The sequence below is a fragment of the Hyposmocoma kahamanoa genome, unplaced genomic scaffold (genome assembly GCF_003589595.1).
Source record: "Hyposmocoma kahamanoa isolate Upper Pololo Valley unplaced genomic scaffold, ASM358959v1 65, whole genome shotgun sequence".
Taxonomy (NCBI): Eukaryota; Metazoa; Arthropoda; class Insecta; order Lepidoptera; family Cosmopterigidae; genus Hyposmocoma; species Hyposmocoma kahamanoa.
The window spans coordinates 8,547,532-8,568,367 of NW_020653853.1; the positions used below are offsets into that span (position 1 = coordinate 8,547,532).

At 35.1% G+C, this 20,836-nt stretch overlaps 1 protein-coding gene across 5 annotated transcripts in view; it reads right to left on the reverse strand.

The window, feature by feature from the left end:
• Nucleotides 1–402: 402 nt before the first annotated feature.
• LOC113231559 (rap1 GTPase-activating protein 1) overlaps nt 403–20,836 on the reverse strand; it is a 291,196-nt gene continuing 270,762 nt past the window's right edge. For 4 of the 5 annotated variants that reach the window (XM_026465895.1, XM_026465892.1, XM_026465891.1 and 1 more), the window contains 10 exons: nt 10,534–10,678; nt 10,132–10,404; nt 9,089–9,270; nt 8,139–8,236; nt 5,251–5,607; nt 4,398–4,488; nt 3,608–3,782; nt 2,254–2,289; nt 1,549–1,721; nt 403–1,021 (listed from right to left, as the gene is read on the reverse strand). In XM_026465895.1, coding sequence (XP_026321680.1) covers nt 872–1,021; nt 1,549–1,721; nt 2,254–2,289; nt 3,608–3,782; nt 4,398–4,488; nt 5,251–5,607; nt 8,139–8,236; nt 9,089–9,270; nt 10,132–10,404; nt 10,534–10,678 — 1,680 coding nt within the window. In that variant the 3' untranslated portion in view covers nt 403–871. The remainder of the gene's footprint in view (nt 1,022–1,548; nt 1,722–2,253; nt 2,290–3,607; nt 3,783–4,397; nt 4,489–5,250; nt 5,608–8,138; nt 8,237–9,088; nt 9,271–10,131; nt 10,405–10,533; nt 10,679–20,836) is intronic. The other variant, XM_026465894.1, reaches the window with a different exon arrangement.

Here is a 20,836-nt window from a genome sequence, read left to right on the forward strand (position 1 = left end):
AACACATAAGGTCCTATATTTACTAGCTGACGTCCTCTTAAGTAAACAACTTTTTGTACCTACAATTCCGTAGAAATTGCAAAACAAAAATCAGCTATTCATATCTTTACAATATTTTTTCCAAGATGCAGTTTATGGTTTAGTGTGCAAAAGAGTTGCCAGTTTTGAAGCAGTTAGTGATTGGAATGTGTTCGAACGTCATCTTGGAATGATCAGATCATTCCGCAGTATGATTTCGATACAAACCGGTATCGAAAAAGAAAGTTGGTGATAATTAATCATTAAAATGTCATAACATTCACTATTCATAAGTTCCTGCAAAATGTTATCCTCAAACACAATCTGTTGATAAACTGTATACAAAAAGTATATGACTGTTTACAATGTTTTATGTTTTACGAAGAAACGTGAAATTACAACGTCATTTTACTCAGTCTTGGAAAAAAATGTGTAGTTAAGAATAGCAATTTTTTTTTTATATAAACAGTTGCTTTATACATTCGGTTTCAAACTTAGCAACGTTTAAAGTATGACAGATAATAATTAGGACCTTGCGTAGCCTCTTGCTCCATTTTTACATAAAATATATTTTCCATTGCGACCTATATATTAAGAAAACAATTCGCAAGAAACTAAACACGTACTACATTTTGTGAAAAACATTCGTAATGTAATGTCACCAAGATCTGGTTTAGATTACACGGAGTTAGATACATAAAGATGTTATATTAATAGTTGACGATTAGGTAGGCACGTTATTGAAAAAACCTCTACGGACTTTATACGTCTTACATTTACGCTAACATATCGAGATTTTAACTGTGATTTTTCCAAATTATTCCGTATTATAATTATAATAAGATTCAATACTTCAAGCAGTGGAATCATGTGTCGATGGATTTGGTATAATAGTGCCTCCTTGCTGTTCGCGAAGTCTTCTAACTTCACGTGCTGCGGCAGCTAGTTCGGCTTGTAGCGTCATCTCTCTCTCTCGTAGGAATTTTATTTCGTTTTGCCAGTTCTGGAAAAGAAATAGAAAATATGTTTCATTAAATAAAGGTATAGTAAGTTCAGAATTAGATTATTTCAGTAAAAGGCAAAAACAATTATCCGTCCATAACAAATTCTAAACTCGTTTCTTTTGATGCTAGATTTTTAAAGATTTTTGCTAGAGTAATGAATTCAAAATTCTTATACTTATTATATTCTACGTTCTTCCTAGAGCTCAAAACATTTGACTCAAAATAAAGTATGTTCCTCCACTCCGTACCACACCTGACCTTACCTTACCATACCTTAAAAAATATTGATCACATGGTCTGCATATGTTTTGTATTTGACACCAGTGCCTCTACGACGAGTTTACTGTGACAGTTGTCGCTAGCGGCCGCGTAAATTACCTCACAATTTTGCATGGCAAATTATACAGCGCCCCTAGTGGTTACAAAAAGAACCAACATTTTGCATAAAAACATTTTACGCTGTCGCTAGCGATAACAGTCACAGTAATCTCATGGTAGAGGCATAGTACGAGTTTATACAACTTACAATATTCTGTTTCAACAGATCAAGCTTGTCATTTTTGAGCCGACAGACTTCCTGCCGCAGCTGTTCAGCGTCGGCGCGTTGCGTGACGAGCGGCTCGCCGCGCGTGTTCGCCGCGCCCGCTTCCGCTGATGACATTGACTCTAGTCCCGTATCGCTGTCTACGTACACTGCTCCTGTAACCGTGTAATCAATATTAATTGATATTCCTTATTCAACTGCCGTACTTACTACACCAATGTAAACGTAACTATAATATGTATATGGAGACAACATTGCAATTGATACTGTTTTTAACGTATCTATAAAAATGTTGTAACGTGGTTTTGACGCCAAATTCAAATTGCGTAAAAGTATTACTATTTCGTCATAGAGCTCTATGGCAGAATAGCGGACTATGATTAAAAAACAGGAAGCATCAAAATTACGTAATTGGTTTTCTATAGATCACCAGAAAAGTAATTTTTCTTTTAAAAACGATGTCAATATTTTCAGACAAAGTAAACATTTTTTTTTTATTGAATTAAAATGTATATTATTTATTCAAGACACTGATTTTAAGACACTCATAAAATTAGGCAATGCATGTTATAGTTAACGAACGGATCTAATCACATAACTGGATAAGCTACAGTGTGCTGACATTCATGCTACAATGGTGAAACTAATTTTCTACATTGTTCTACTCTACACCGCTACAGGACTAACCTGTTGCTTTACCACAACTCAGCCAGTCCTTGTCGTCTATTTGGGCAGAAAAATACATTCAACAATTTTAATTTAGGTACACACGCCCACAGCGTCGGTTATACATTTCCAGTGCAAGCTGACATATGGCTTAGTTAGCGGTCATAGCAAAACTTAGCGTTGTGTGAAGGTCCGAAAATTTTCAAAACATGGAAATTTTTCCATTACCCGACACTAGCTAAACTAGGTCTGAGAGGAACTTAAAAACTGGTAGTGTATAAGCACGTCGTGTGGATATTGATTCCACTATCTACTATATAAAAGTGTATATAAGGTTTAAACAAACATTTTGGGTAAGAGATGTTAAAATTCTATATACATACGACTCTACATGAATTTTATGGATAAAGATATAGCTGCTATCGAACCCCTGTCATATTAAACAGTCTTTTTGTACGATATTGATAGTAATATATGTTGTCGGTTGAAAAGTAAAAGGGGTTAAACGACAGTTGAGTTACCTAATTATCTATAGTTCTATTTGTGAATGTTAACGACTGTATATTGAGTGTTTGTTCACCATAAGGGTAAGTACATTTAGTTATAATTAACCAATCAGTAACAGACTATTATTGACAGTAATGACAGACACTAAATATGATAGTGAACAAAAATGACAGTTATCAGAAATGACAGTGACCAATCCAAAAATGAATCAGGAAAAAAGGCCAATCTATTCATATTTTTGTAGAAATCTATCTCAATAATTGTTGGACATACTGTAAGTCGAAAAGGCACAAATAACATAAATTATAATCAGGTTTATTTATTATTATAAAAAGTGATATTTGACGAATATTTAATTTCATGTCTTTAAATTTGAAAGACACTTAGATTAAAGGATTTTACTTAGCAATGTACGGAATGTGCCCTTTACTTCTGCTATAAGTATTAAAAGTCACTTTTAAGTTAGTTATACTTTTATATGCAGTTAAAAATTCTTCATATACTTGTTAAAAAAGAAAATTAAGTTTTTCTTTAAAAATAGCTGATTAAATTACAGCCAAAGTTACTTAATAAATTTTTAATGTATAAAAATTAACTATTTTTTTATTAAAAAACCAACAAAATGTTTAAACTCGTTTATCTTGGAATTTTCAATTTGTTGCTTGCGTCTTTTTTCTTCCAAAGGGAGAAAACGTTAATAATAATAACAGTAAACAATAAACAATAAATGTCCGTAACTAATAGTGATTGAGCCCACAATGAGAATTAGTCATCAAAATTGACAGTGATCACTGTGCCAGTCACCAATTAATGACAATAACCTGTAATGATAGTAACCAGTTTTGACAGCAATAGTCAGTCTACTCACCAAGTGGGTCCAAGTCCACGGAGTTCAAGCTCGAGTCGTCGCTGTGATCATGAAGGGGGCGCGGAGGGGCGGCGCGTGACGTCACGTCGGGACTCGACTCGCCAGAGCCCCCTGCCGAGCGGACTGAGACAGCGCTCACAGACGACGACGCCACAGATGACTTGGAACGACCACTCTATAAAAACAGATAACCCATAATGAATAAAAAAAACATTATTACAAGTTGAGAAATAAGCTGTAGCTATACTACTGCTGATACGTCACCATTTCAAGGACCAACAGTAACTTATCAGCCCTTATACAGGGTGGAAATTTGTGACTGGAAGTGCAGCTACCTACATTAACCGTCTTAGCTAAAGGAAAATGATCCTAGAAGTCCATATATTTTCACTAAATTTTGATTGTTGTTGAATATTTGTGATTATGTAAAAAATGGTACAGTCAGCAAGATAAAATTTCACAATTTTTTTTTTAAATTTATTTCATGTCTCTTTGTTATTGAGCCAGCGAAATGTACTGTAAAATTATATGTCTAACTTTTTTAAAGTATATTGGGTTAAATTACTTAAAAAACTTTGGTCGAAATGTTACATAAAACTCTCAGAATTTATGTTTATGAAAATAACTTTCAGCATAAATTTAACTCATACGAACGGGCATAAAAGCTTTGAGAACTAAAAAAATAGAACAGTCACTGTAAACTTGTAAAGATCCATACATATTAGAACTACCCGTAGAAGTGTGAAGCATTGGCAAATACGTAAGAAATGTTACTAAAGTTATTACTTACATTAGGAGTAGGAGTTTCATGTAGAACTTTGCAACTTTTAATGGGGTTTTTGTTACTATCGCCTGAGAGATTCGTATCAACGCTTGGTGACCTGAAAAAAAAAACAATTATTTTGGTTAGGAACCACTAAAAACCAAACATAGAAGAAATCTGTCTACGGTATGTAAGACTATATAAAGTTGAAACATAAGTTAAAACGTAGTTTTATATCTATAGACAAAATTAATATTCAAAATAACATAGTGACAAAATGTCACAAAATTTTTATTGTTGCTTATATAACGACGGCCCCATCGAATAAACGTGTATTGTGATAACACCTACTTGGCAAGTATGAAGAAAGCACAATCTTCAAAATCTTTGCACCTTGCAATATATGTGTAAGGTGCAAAGATATTATATATTTCGAAAAAATGAATAACAGAAACGATGGAAAGTAGTTTATTACAACGTTTTTTACGTCTTAATTCTTTTTACGTCGTAAATGAAATTTTGAAATTGTCACTGCGCCTGTTACCCTGACACTTATGCAGAGAAGTCCCATGTGCCTGTAATTTCACCCACCCTTATCCTTCAAAACCGAAACGCAGTAATGCTTTCAATACTGCTTGGCGGCAGAAATATGTAAGACCGCAGTACTTCTCTGGAAAATCTCCTTCACAAGGAGCTCTACTGCTTCAAAATTATAATTATTTATGTTTGTATTATATCATTGGTGCGTAATTTATATTTATGTTTGTCGTAGAACATTATAGCCTGATGAAAAAAATGTGTAAAAACTTTTGCAAGTTTATGCAGGGAAGGTCATGTTCCGCGCGCGTCGCAATCTTATTAACAATTGTACAATACCAACCTCACTTTAGAAATGAGTGCCTTCTTTACGGTATCAATAAACCTTGCACCAGGACCGTCTTGCTTCGGTGTGCCATCCGGTTGAGGCGAAACCGCCCCAGGCTCTATTCTAACTCCAGTACCAAGAAATTCCAAGGTCTTATTCTTTAAGTCTTCAGCCAAATTTTGTAACAGCGACGCTCTGGTTCGTAGCTCGAGCTGGGCGAATTTTTGAGCTTTGTAACATGCATTTTCTGCGTTGATAAGTTTTGTTAGAAGAAATTCTTTGAATTCAGAGCCTTTTTTGAATACGGACGGCTGCGGGAGAGTCGGCCCGAAAAATGGTACGTCCTTACGCGCGGTGACGGCCACCTTGTACCTGGAAAGAAGAAATGAAATTGGTAAGGTTTTTATGGTATACTATCCGGAGCACGTGGCTACCACTGTATTTAGGCATAAGGATGTTTTTTATGATACCAAGTGTCTGCACGAAAAGTCGTGCGTCTGGTGCTAAGCGACACGCTTGTCCATAGCAGTTGCAGTGCCACTCAGAGTTTTAAATCACAGAGATCTGGGGGGCACTGCACTGCGCCCGTCGCTCTGAGGCAAATAAGATCTTTAGTCTCCTATACCTGGGATAGTACTCTCTCTACCCTTCAATCTGAAAGTGCAGTTTTACGATTGAAACAGCTAAAGCGTTGGTATCGACTTACACAGATCATGTATAGAATACCCTAAAAAGTGCATACTTTGCTTATTGTTTAAGGTTTTAAATATTATTTTCATAATGAAATTTAGTATTGGTCGCAAACGAGTCGGAAATACGTGTGTATGTAATTTTCCGAAATAGGTATATATTTAAAAATCAGTTTATACACCTCGATATCTTATCTTTAGAGACATATTTTCTTAATAAAACTCCAATAAACTCAGAGAAGCATGATAGTCCCAATTTCAGATTAGCGAAGGTCTTTGATCGTTTAACGACTACATCACCCAATTAAGTACACTTGCTAAGTTTAGCGTGACTATCGGCTTACAATGAACAGAGAAAACCTGAAATTTGCTTAAAAATTATATTTGTCTAATAAAAACGATAATTCAATCAATATTTTTCAAAGATAATAAGAATTTGTATTTTTAAATCAACGAATAAAATTTGAAACAAAAACCAACCTCATGATGTTGCTGGTAAAAAAAGAAACATTACCGTTTTCAACGTTCGTGTATTATTTGTGTTTTTCTTTTGCACTTAATAATATTGAACTAAAACTGTAAACATTCTAGATTGAGTATAAGTAGTCAATCAATACGTGAAATTCTCGCAAATGATAAGTGCATATTGTCCACTTAGTTTACCTAACAATGACATCACGCGTGCTGAGTTCACATGAAGTGCGGTTTTTTTTTTCACTGAAATATAGTTTTAGGGACTTCTAAATGTTTATTTAAATATTTTTTTTAATAATTAAAAATACTTCAGAAAACTTACCCGATTGTTTTTTGTATTGTTTTATGTGTTGAGGATTATTTATTGGTAATATATTATCAACTTTGCTTACAGTAGGAAAGTAGGTTTTTGAAATTGGAGAAATTATTATCTCACATTGAAACCAATGCTGTCACTATACGAAAAAATAAATTTTGGGGAAAACGGCCATCAAAATTTCTGAAAATAAGTTTAAATTTGACAAGATTAGTGAAGGCATTGGTTTCAACGTATAAAACAAAAAAAAAACCGTTACTCCGCTCATTCAGCGCTACACTACGTACCTTTAAAAGCTTTCTAATTACACAGTTGCGATTCATTAGCATATAAATGGCTAGGAAAATTCTTATTGCCTCTTTCCAAGCCATTTTCCCAGCTTCTTAATGCAAATAATACTTCTGTGCGCCATGGCCATTGCAAAAGTTACACAAACTTTATGTTAAACAAGTCACTTGACAAATGGAAAATAAGTAATAGAAAACAGACGGCAGCACAGTCAAACTGAGAAATACAAAAGATTTACTCTGTTTATTGAGAGCATACCACTGGAATACTTAATGCGGAAGATGTACAGAAATACTTTAGATAGGTATATGCTTTGTGGGAACACATTTTTGTTTCGTAACGTTTGGATTGTAATAATAGACGTCGGTGTTTAGTAAAAAAGGCTAAAGCGCTAGAGCTATATCGACGTTTTTTTTTCATTCAATTTTGGTTTTAATTAAGTTTAAGTTATAAAATTACATTTAAAACAGGACGTGAACATTTTAAAACAGCCGTTAAAACCTAAAACATGCTCCGCTGAAAAATATTTCGAAATGGAGCTTTCGCCCTTCTATAAAATACCAACGATATTTTTCAACAGAGTAAACTACAAAAGGTCGTTCAACTCCTATCAGTAATCTCTGTCTGCAATGTGTACTTCCTCATTATTGTTTCAAACAAATTAATTATGCATATTTTAATATTTCTAATATTTGAATAGATTTTAATCGACACTTGTCGTTTCGGGTATCTATTAAAATATCGGGTATCTATTAAGTAGTCAAAACACTTTAAAAAACACTTTTACCGTAAAAAGAGTTGTAAGAAAAAGAATTGGATATATATAAATTTTCGCTAGACTCTAAGTTGTGCCTTTTAGGCGTTTAGGTGTGCGTGCTCCAGTCACTTTATCGTCATTTTTCATCAAATGAAATGAATGTAAAATGTGCTCTTATTTTGTTAATAATAAGAAAGAAAAAGACAATAAAATTATATTCAGAAAAACTATTCTATAATATCAATTAATAGAAGAATTGTGCTACAAAAATACGAATGAACTATATTCAAAATCGATTTCCCAAATTTCATATTGTGAAATTTAATGGTAATCAATTAGAAAAAATATTCTAAGTAACTTTATGTAATAAATATATTACCTGGTCTCCCCGCCGACCGTTTCTAGAGGCGTGACCACGATGAATGTGTGAAGGAAGTGCGAGGCAATCATGTCTGGCGTGAAGGGAGTCGCCTTTTCCTGTAACCGTAATGCACGATTTGATGCATAAAGTTGATTGTGTGAAAGATCGCGATTTAGACAATGGTATTCGTGTTTTCAGCGAACTTTTAGGTAATAAACAACTAGTTGTTTTTAACTCTTCGCAAAATAAAGCTCAATTTACTGCGGAATGGAATGGAAGCGAATTGTTGTAACCATAGCGTAATGAACTCTATGTCAATTGCGTAACGCACAAACTAGATACGAGTCAAAAAACCGGTGCTCGCCTTCCGGCGGAACTCCCGCAGCTATCGTATTATTATTAGCTGGAAGCTCAGGAGGGGTTAGAGGTGGCGAGATTTCCCACTCTACCCCACTCTGAACTGCAGCCAGAGTATCAGACGGAAGAAGGGACACACACTATTGCGCGGTGCTTATTATGTATCGGACTTAATCTGATAGACTTAACAGTTATGTTGTTTGTGATAAATAAATTATTTAATTTATAAATCGAGTAAAATAAACTTAGGTTGATTATTGTACTCTTTTTTTAAATATCTTTGCTTCTGATCCTTAATAGTATTGTATCTAATTTCTACATTAGACTTATGACATAAAGTACATTATGCTATTGTACAATTCGTTATACAAATTCACTTCCATTCCATTCCGCAATAATGTAAATGTATCCTAGGTAGAGATAAATTAGAGACGGGCAATTTCTTGTAAATTAATCACGTAAAATAAAATCATACAGGTTAAGAACATTTTGTAGGGCACGTTCTTGGGCATATTAATTGTTAAAACAATAGCAAAACTGTTGTGATAACCAATTTGACACAATAAACGATTACGTAGATTAAATGTACTGGTGCCATTAGATAAACTTACCTGAAAAACTATAGCCACAATATCGTTTCCAACATGTCTCTTCCTCTGTAGCTGTTGAGCATCTCCAGATGTATGTGGTAGCAGTGGAGCTACGTGAAACATGATCTCTCTGTCGAAGAAGCGTTCGTAAACGGCCTCTGTGCCTGTGTGCCCGTTCATAATGTCTAGACCACCACGGTATCCTGTGAAAATAAGTTGTAAATATTGAGTTCTTAGATTTTATTTTTTCGGATCTAAATTGCGTATATATATAATGTATATAGAATTTGTTTTTTTCAAACAAACCAACATTTCGGGCCCTTTACAAATCCCTTGACCACGTCTGACTGTGATGGAAAAGTCATCAAACAATATTAATGCAAACCACCACGTTATTTTGTTTGAAAAAAAAAGTACGCTATTTGGTTCTGAAAACTCGTTTCGTTTTCAAAGTATTATTATTAAGATTTTGAAACTTTTTGGTGTTAAAGTGTGGTTGGAATTCTAAATTTTTTTACGCCAGATAACCACAGCAAACACCGGGTCTTAAACTAAGGAATTCCCTGTACTAGAGCAACGGGATTCACTCTGGGGCAGTATCTCCCCAGAATACCTAGACCGGAAATAATTAAAAAATCAATCACTCGAACCTGAGGAGGTTCCCTCCTCATCCAGTGCCTACAGTGCAAATCATTAGACACCGAGGTCGTCTTTCTGTAGTACTTGATTGATATTTGATTGTAGTCTTAAATACGACTTAAACATTAGTTATGGCTGTGATAATATTGCATATGTATTTTTTAATTATGTAATAAATATGTGCGATACTATCCAAAAGCTACTTAATAAAATCATAAATAACATTATAATTTTAATTGTTATTGAATATCAGGATGTTTATACATGATATTTATCTATTTGTTGTGAAAATACTCTAACTAAAGAGTTTGTTATACGTAGCCACGTTGAGGCAACAGACTCTGGTTCGGGTCCAGATGGATAGAAGGAATGTTTATTTGTATGACCTTGGTATCAATAATAATTTACATTTTCAGACACTGTACCTTTATGATCCTTCAATTTGATCTTCTGTCCCAACATTTCCAGGAACTCGTCGAACGCGGGCGACGTTTCGTTGTTTCCAAATAATTCTTCTTCGGTGGTTTGTCCATATTTTTGATATAGGACACCGAATTTGAACGTATTCACTAAAACGTGCTCATCGAAGGCTGCGATCAGTGACGACGCGTTTAAACACATTACTGCCATGAAATCGACGTTCACTTGTTCGTTCAACATTCTTGCCATTTTTAGCGGAGATGGCATTATGCTCGATCCTGGAACAACAGTTTGAAATTGTACAATTACATCAAAAAAGAAACAAAAAAAGTAGGAAAAAACGCGTGCTATTTGCTCATAAAACATACAATTTGTTCTAGGAATGCAGAAACAAACAGTAAACTCACTAGTGGTGGGAATGAGTCCATGCATAGTATTTGTGCGGAGTCGGAGCAGTATCCTCGTGTGATCCTGTCCGGCTACGTGTTCGTTCTTCAGTGACATCACCACCGGGCCCAGGTTCTCGTCGAACCCAACCAAGTTGATGTGCTCCTGGTAACAAAAAAAAATTGTTAGGAATAGTCGAAAGATTTTTATGGTGTCCATAACGACGAACGACGTGAAGGACAGCCACAATCTTTCTACATTAGTTTTGATTATAGTTACCCTCCCTACCGACCCTTAGGGTATACGATAAGGGCACTATAACCTGTGCGCGCACAGGAGCTTTGCTTCAGGTTCTCACCCCAGATCAGCCAGTGTACAGGGTTGTTACAGACCTCTGTCACTTGACTTCATCCGGTTCTCGAGAGGCTAGTGCCTCGGGTGAGCCGCCCCGGGTGCACGTACAGTACCCACCCTATTTTCCAGATAGGTATCGGAGCTGTAAGCACGCTCACTTCCCACTGCGCATTGCACAACTAGCGGTTGCCACCGCTAAGCCGTCGACTCTAAAGTCCTCTACCAAACCTACTCATTGGTAGCGCGGAGCTGTACGACACGCTCATTTTCCGATGCCGAACAATGAACATCTCTCTAGTTCCCAATAACCTAAGCGGCTGGAGGGACCGCAGGATAGTTTATCCTCTACTAGCTCTCCGGGCTAGTACCGGAGATGCCAGTCGCAGTGTCCGGACATAGCTTCTAACTTAAAGGGCAACTCACGTGCCCTGCGCGTCTCCTCGCTTCAGGTCCTCAACTAGACCGCTACTAAGACGCGCTAGCTGCGCACGAGACAGACACCCCGGCCACATGCAACTGGGGCAAACAAACATGTCGGTCTTTGCAGCTCACTACAAACCCCAGCGCGTCCATAGCCATGGCTGGGTCCACCAGAGACGCCCGTGAAGGCATATTACTGGCTTGGGCCGGACGCCCGCTATACCCTTGACTTGCCGTTGAGCCCGTAGTCTCTCTGGAAAACCCTATCTCTCGGGTAAGTAGATAGGGATAACAATCTGAAGGACAGGAGATTAATAAGAATTATAATTTATATATAAAAAAAGAGGTAAAAAAATAGTGAAAAGGAATACTATTTTTAGACATAAGATCTTGTATCTTCTGCGTATCCTGTGTGTTTTGTGTTGTTTGGTTTCTTTTTTAATGAAAATATAGTTTGACGTCAAAAAAAATAAACATAAATTACTATACCCGTCCTATACTATGTAGTAATAAATAACTGAATAAAAAAAAGAGAAACAAAAACCATTGCAAACACATTAAACTCTTTTTAAATAATGGTACCTAGGAGATTTCTTTTTGTATGAGGAACTTGAATTCTCTTTCTGAGTTCATTTGTTGTTTGTCACAGCACGGAGATTTATTGCTCTCGCAGCAATGTACAAAACTTAAGTATTCCATTAAAATTTTCCATGCAATTCTATACTGAGTGATAATATGTCAACATCGGAAAACAGGAAAACGTATTCTAATTAACAGTGGTACAGTACAAATATTGATCGCCTATAAGGTAAACTATCTATCAGCCACACCCACAGACTATATAATACTGAATTATGATAGAAATGGGTCATTATTTGGCTATAAAAGTGCGTGAAGGTGATGATTTCTGGTCGTTAACGAATATTTGTGTTTTATTACGAGATCGTCAAGGTTTTTATTAGATAGATGGGGGAAGTGAATAGGTATGATCTTAATAAGATAATAGTAACTTTTTTGTAAAAAAATACTTTAAAAGTTCGTGGAATTACACGTATTTGCCAAGTTCTATTGAAATCGACTACCAGAAAATGCGCGAAGCCGGATTCATCCCCTAGTTTGCCACGCTTAGAGTCGAAATATTTCCTGCTTTCATTTTCAATTTTAATGGGACCAATACTAAGGTACACTCTTTCCAATAAAAAACAATCATCAAGAACTGTTCACAAATGGAGTTATCGCGTAAGATACGTAACAAAAATCCCTCCTCCTTTTTTTAAAGTCGGTTAAAAAGAAAGAAAACTTAACTATAATCTAGGCGTTAACAATTACCGGTTATTGTAAAATTCCAAATTAGAGCATTGTGTGGGTCACATTTCTAATTTATTCCTGGTGTTTCTAGGATATCCAATTTTGACTAAATTCAAGTTACCTGAATTTTGTTAACAAAAACACAGGACTCATAAATGTACATTGACAGGAGAGGTTAATTATTGTCAGCCCCCTACAGAAAGGTATTTTTTCATGATATCAAGTGACGGGACGAACAAGTCGTGCGTCTGGTAGTCAATGACAGTTACAGTGCCACTCAGTTTTAAACCATAAAGATATGAGGGGCACTGCCACTGTGCCCGTCACCTTGAGACATAAATTGATAAGCTCCATGTGTCTGTAATCAGCTACACCCTTACCCTTCAAAATCAGGGCGTGGATTCTGAACCTTCCGATAACTCAGTTGTCGACCGATTCGATTTCATATCGTACGTTTTCTTTTAATTTTTATTCATAACACCCGAATCGAACGTCAAACTGTCGTATTCAACACCAAACCGGAATAACTTCTCGACCGGCAAAGGCTACAAACATTATTCAGAACACAGTTATCGAATGAAAGTTACCGAACGTCCTATTGTTTACAAAGCAAGAATGTAATATGGAAATCTCTTATTATTTTAAATAAAATCTGAATTTTGTTATATTTTACTAATTTATTTTAATGCAAGACTAATGCATTCCTATATTTTAAGTCTTAAAAAATTTAAATAAACGGATTTTCATATTTCTTATAATGTATTTCATCGACTAACTCGTTTAAATCGAATGTTTTGAATAGCTCGGAAAACTCCCTTCGATTCGAGAACGATATTCAATCGTACGGATTCAGTTAAAATATCGAAGAGTTCTGAATCGGGGTCCAGAACACAGTAATGCTTACATTACTGCTGGACGACAGAAATAGTTAAGATGGCAGTACTTCCCTTGAGGTTTAAGTCTCTCGCTTTCTTATGCGTTTTAAAATATTAAATAGTTTAGATAAATTTGAAATATCTTATTTATACTGCTCAACACTTTTTTATTTATATATAGACTGGGCTACATATCAGTATATCTAAAAATAGGGGAACTGATTGATGTTACTTCAATCAAATTAGAAAATATATATATATACCTTCAATTTCTACTTATTTAGAATTTAATACTTGCTTCATTTTATCTCAAAATGGTTTATGAGTAGTTACAATCTTCTACGTAGCATAATCCTAACAGATCCTGAGTCATGCTTTCCACCTCATCCTTTCGGTATGCATTTTATTACTGATTTATTATAATGGACTATTTTTCAGTTATTCTTTCTCTGTTTTCTATTATTGTGTTTTTTGTGTTATAAAGGTAATTTCTATTTTTTTTTATTTACGTCGTTTGCATGTCAAATGAAGCAGATGTTTTAAAATGTATAAGGTCAAATAAAAATGTACTTCTTCAACAAGTGACACAAAAAGGTAATTTCATTGCGATGAATAAATTCCTAGGCTGCTCCAGTAACATTTGACTTGGCGCAGAATCTTAATTAGGCGGTGAATCAGAGCAAAATATAGCTGATGATATCATAAAGTTCGCGATGATTGCCGTTTCACTTGATTAAGAGTCTATACAACATCAAATGGCTTTGGTTGATTCCGTACAATAGTGAAAAGGTAGAATCAATCACTTTGGGAAAAATATATAGTAAAGTTCATTCATACACACTGATTGCTATAAGGTGTGGAAACACGTTCCTAAAAATTTTTAAAAAACATAAATTTACACCGAAATTTTAGAAGAAAACTGCTGCATTTAATAGATACTTTATATATTATACCAATGACTTTTTTAATATCAACTAAACTAAATAGAACGCGTATAGTATACGATATACATTTTTACATTTTTTACATTTACATTTTTCAAATAGCTTTAATTCCGTTTGTAACAAAATAAATTCTGAAATAAAGCCAGGTCTCCGCCAGTCGACTGAAGCAAAATGAACCGTATTAGTAAGGGAAAAATCTTAATTCAAGCTGAGGTACAGTAAAGAGCACGTGAAGCTTGACACTTTATACTTTGGACTGCTCATATCGTAAGCAGCATAAAGGATATAAATCTTAAGTGTTAAGCTTGACGTGCTCTTGACCCTGTACTATTGACTCTTAAATTAAAAAAAAAACACTCAAAGTTTCATTAACAATATATATTCATCATCAATATAGTTAGTTGAACGTTAATAAGTCTGAGTAGCAGTAGAGTTCTTTCTAACAGAGTCTATGGACGCACTGCCACCTTACCTATTTCCGTAAGGGTGGTGGTGACATTACAGGCATATGGAACTTGTAACTTTATATCTCACGGTGTCAAGCGCAGTGGCAGTGCTCCTGAGATCTTTGCGATTTGAAGCAGTAGCACCGCAACTGCTATGGACAGGCGTGTCGCTTACCACCATGCGCACGACTTGTTTATCCCGTTGCTTGATATCATAAAAAAAGAAATGTTTTTGCACTAGGTATGTAAATAGATGCCTACACTTTATTTTCTTTTAATTATTTGTTATTTCCTACCTTATAACACATTGAGATACGCAGTTAGTATAACAATTAAACCCCTGAGGGGTTTAAAATATGTCACGTCTGACAAATTAAATTTAAATTAAAATTAAATAAATTTAAAAGCCCCGGGGTCTAATGGTTTAAAGGCCTAATGGTTTGATATACCGCCTCTCTAACAGAGTGTCATGATTTCGAATCCGGGCTTGCACCTTACACGAGTTTCACCAAATTTATGTGCAAAATGAAACTCAAATTTGCATGAACTTTTCTGTGAAGAAAAACATCGTTAGGAAACCTACACATATTTGAAAACCAATTTAATGATGTGTACGAACCACAGCCCTACCTCTCGCATTGTAAGAAGAGGCCTGTATTCTGCAGTGGGGCTATGTACGCTAACTATTTTATTATTAAGTAAAATTAAGAATAAACAGTCTTTACTAAGTACATTATAGATCCGTAGGCGTAGTTGTAATTATGTGTTGAATGATGTTAGTAATTGGGAACTCAAACTTAAGAAAAAATGCGTTGTAAAATCACTGAAAGGGAAAATGTTGCCAAGAAAGACACTTCGTAAAAAAATATGCGTCACGATTGTTATAGGTTATATTGGTGAGATTGTTATATAAACAAAACAGTAAAATTGAAATATATATAAATATAATGATTATAACACTCTTTCTTAACAAAGAAAATTAAGATTATAATATTGAATATCTACCAAAACAAAAAGTTCTATGGCAACCAGGTGCAATGGTCGCTGTGCTCTGGTAACGCTACGTAGAGAAGGCTTTTATAAATAAGTGATTCACGATGGCAATCTTGGAGATGATGTGATATATTATCGTTATTCAAATACCGTAAAATATATTTATGTAAACCAAGAGAATTTACAAAATTTTTATGACAAAATGTATATAAAAATAAATTTGGAGCCAATTATCTTGATTAAACTTAAGTTAATTTATTAATTTAAACTGAAACGTATGGTCACAAAGTGGAACCAACATCGCATTGAAATGTAATTTTGAGGGTCAAAATACAACTTTTTTATAAAGACAAAGAGCATTAATTAACAAACCAGATAATAAACGACTGCGTACATTGTTACAAGACAACCTTGTAAATCCCTTTTTCCCAGATTTAAGACCTCTGTTAAGGACACGCCATTGTAAATGTACCGTACCATTCCACAACAAAGAATAATTTTAGATAAATAAGATAAGAATGGTCGATGACTGTACAAGATTGCAAAGCCTGGAGTGCAACAAGGAAGAAATAAAAGATAGAAGAGAATAGAATTGAAGATAAGAAAATAAATTTATGTAGAATTATACAATAATGATGAATATACACATATTTTGCATATTAGACAGGCGGCTCAACAGCTATGGAATACGGAGGGAAAACTACTTTAAATATTGTAGGTAGGACAATTTCGTTCATGGAGATATTATTCTAATTTTGAAAATAAGTAATGCATTCACAAAGTCAAATTGTCGAATTCAAGCATCGAATATATAACCAGAAATAGAGACGAAATGTCATTTAATTTGTTTAAAAACTATTCTGTCATATCATTACTGTGACAACTGCGCTCCAATTGGCTAGCCCGAGTTCGAAATAATTGACGGGTATCGTCAACTGTTTCACTTCAAATCGACCAGTTAACTTGAGCTTTGCTATAATGGACGAAAATTGCAAAATTACATATTTAATATTTATTACCGATGAAATGTGATTCCGTTTGTTTTGTAATTACATGTTTTGCTGTTTTTCCCACACCACCGAATAGAACAGCACGGCATTGTTATGTTTTATGAGATATTATCTTTATTACAATTAATACAGAATATTTTTTAAAATATACCGATACAGGTCAGTTGTTGGCCTGTTTATATTTCAGTGCAAAGAGAGTTGATATTTATAAAAGCTGTATCGCTAATGTGTTACCAGGAATATATGGTCCTTATTTTGTCTCTATTTCTGGTTATATACTCGATGAATTCAAGTAATAATTTATTACATAGGTAAAATAAGTTTACACTTGAAAACATTCACTGTGCTGTTTTCCCTGAGAAGAACGAGCAAGAAACTTTAAGGATTGCTCTTTTCGAATGAACGTAAACGCTATGGATTACACTTTGAATCAAATTTGTGTAGAATCTAGAGTGATGTCTTCTTTTCACACTTCTTTGTCTAACACGAAGTCTTCAATTTTGAAATAAGACTTTTCAAATAAAACATTTTTAATGGAGGTTTCAAACGTAGGAAATGATAATCTTAATATATGCTCTGGAATCTTATTGTAAAAACGTATGCAGTTCTTCATAAAAAATCGTTCACCTTCGTTTCCCTTTCTCTCCGAGAAAAAAAATTTCTTTGGAATAACCTTTTATGCTCAGTATATAGTTGAATAGGCTAAATAAAAGTACTTATGAAGAAATTAAATTATTATTACTTTTATTTTGTGAAATACAGGCTGGTACCATATGGTACCGCTAGGAAGATAAGTGTACAAATAAGACCCGATTCAAATGTAGTCCATTTATGTAAGCTAATTTCCTCTAAAAAGAAAATATATCAAATAAAAGTGACAAAAAAATGCAATGAACTATTCAAGATAGATTGAATGTGTATTTTGATTAATTTGTATGGTATTTACGAAAACATTGCATGCATAACCCAACGAGACATTTGCAGCATTGTGATCGTGTACGAGAACTGCAGGTTTCCAATGCGCACCTCCGTCTGCCATCATTAGGAACAGGCTCTATAAAGTGCCCATATAGATCAAAACGTGCGTCTTTTTCTCCAGGCTTCAGTGTAGGCTTTCTTCCAGGAGCTTTTGGGCAATTTTGATATCTTAGAAGATATGCCATCACAATATCCCTCCTGAAAGTTAACTGATCCATGTCTTTACCAGTACATCTCGCTAGAAGCCACGCATTTTGTACTGCTACATCAATTAGCCAAGTGAACAGTGGCCACCACCACTTTTTACCTCTGACTGCAATCCTATACGCATTGATGTTCTGATCCATTCGATCAGTTCCTCCCATGTTCTGGTTATATACATCAATGACATGAGGTATGCTGACTTGAATATGTTTACAGTCTTTTTTCGACCAACGACGAACATTATTAGTTGGATTTTCACCGAGTATAGTGGATGCAGCAGTTACTATTGCATTATCTTTCCATCGCGTGATCATGATGGTTGTGCTGTCTAATTTACCCGTAACAGCATCATAAGCTCCTCTTGCTTCCTTGTCAAAACTCTTGGGAGATTTTACTGGACACAATTTTTCAAGGCGATTTACACGAAGAGTACCTGTTCCATCGTAGCCCCTTTGTCGAAGTTCATGTAATAAAGGCATTGAAGTGAACAAATTATCAAAGAAAAAATGATATGGGAGTTCGGTCTTCTCGAGACTGTAAGTTGACAGTAGATGTAGAACAGTTGAAGAACATTTTCCAAATTTTCTTTCCATTTCCTCGTCACCTTTATATGTCTTTCCTTGATATACGTCAAAAGCACACAAATATCCACTAGGTGTATTTTGGCACCACACTTTATACCCAAAGCGTATTGGTTTATTTCTTATTGCTTGCTTGCAACCATGTTTTCCAAAATATTTAACCATGGCCTCATCATGCGATATATTTTTGGAGGGTACAAAATGTTCCATAAACTTTTTCTGCAAGTGGACAATGAGAGGTCGTATTTTGATGTATTTGTCAGATGTATCCAAAACATCAGAAGCATTGAAATGCAAGCATTTCATGATGATGTCGAACCGATCCCGTCTCATGGCATTAGCAACGGCACTGTTGTAAACATCATTCGACTTTGACCAATACATATGTTTTTGGGGAAGAGTATTATACCCAGTCAATAATAAAATAGCTAAAAATATCTTCAACTCGCTAATTTCTACTTGTACATCCGGCCAATTCTTTTTCAATGAATATTTTGTCATTTCAGTCTGCACATGTTGCAGAATATCCTCATTGATGAACAATTCAAAAAGCTCAACAGGTGAAAAATCTGAATATTTAGAGTAATTGCCTTCAGGGAAAATACTACAACTACCTGACTTATTCCCTTTTGTCCACATAATATTTTTTGTCACCTTTCGCTGTTTAGCTGCAGTAATTCTAGGCTCTACTGATGGCAATCGGTTGGCGGATTCATCCTGCGGATCATCACTCACTTCCTTATTGCGAGGGCGCAACTCTGCAGGAGCCATCAGTTGTCCACGGGATAATTTGTCAGCATTACAATTTCCATCCAAATTTTCATCACCTGAATCTTCATCAGTCAAATCGCGAACATCAGGTGGCTCCACATAAATATCCATCTCATCTTCATTCTCCATTAACATATCCAGAATTTCATTCAAATTGAGGGACCTGCGTGAAAAATAGTCACATAAACTTATGTACAAAATAGTCTCATAAACTTATGAGACTATTTTGTACTCGCACCATCCTAGCGGTACCATACGGTACCGCTGATTTCAATTCAATATTGCAATTACAATTTTAGAACAAATTATCAGAAAGACGTGCAAAACAGTTGTCGTGCATCTATTATTAATGATTATTCACCTCACTTTGATAAACATACACTTAGATAGTCACAATAACTTACTTTTTAAACGGCATCATCTTGGCTCCGAGTTTTAAAATGATGCGACACGCAAACGACTACCCTAGAGCGTGACCTTGGTGCAACTGCAACGGGCTAGCGTAAGCATTACATCGCTGAGACATCAGTACAAGTATCAAACATGTTCAGACGTGTTTCGTTCAAGGGTTTTTAATTGAGAGAGGAATAATTTACGCGGAAGTATGTGGTACCATATGGTACCGCTAGGAGAGAAAGGGTTTCGTTTCACTGTGAATTTGGAATTAGTTGTAAGGTTAATAATTATTATGGACATCTTTTTTCGTAATGAAAAACAAATCATATGCACTATGACCCCGGAGTAACGGAATTCACACCGGAGCATCCAAAACTATTTCAAAAAATTTGGTTTAAAAATTAGCTCGACCGAAATTTGAATCCAAGACCTACTCATCTAAGGCCCATAATGTTAACCGGTCTAAATAAAACATTAAATATGTATACTGTATAAATGATAAGCCATGACACATATGAGTTTGTCATCCAAGATCATTTTCTTCTTATCTATTTTTTTTATAGTAACACGTAACGGGACGAATAAGTCGTGCGCTTCGTGGTGAGCGACACGCCTGTGCATAACAATTGAAGTGCCACTCAGAGTTCCAAATCACAAAAGACTGTGGATCACTGCTACTTCGTCCGACACCCTGAGGCAAAAGTTGACAAGTCCCGTGTGCCCGTAATTTTACCAGCATCCTTATATCTTTCAACATCTTAACGCAGTAATGCTCACAATCCTGCTTGGGGGCAGAAATAGGTAAGATGGCAGTACATCCCTAGACGAACTCTTTTACAAGGAGCTCTACAAAATTATTTACATCCATCTGTATCCAAATGATGATGACAATATGCTATGAAAAGTAATTACAAAATTATCTTTTAGTCTAAACACATCAAATCCAATTTCTAACCACTCTTATTTCATAGGAATAACAGACGGAATCAAAATTGACACGTAGACCTACAATCTTTGAGCAAAATACTTAATAGTAGCAGCTA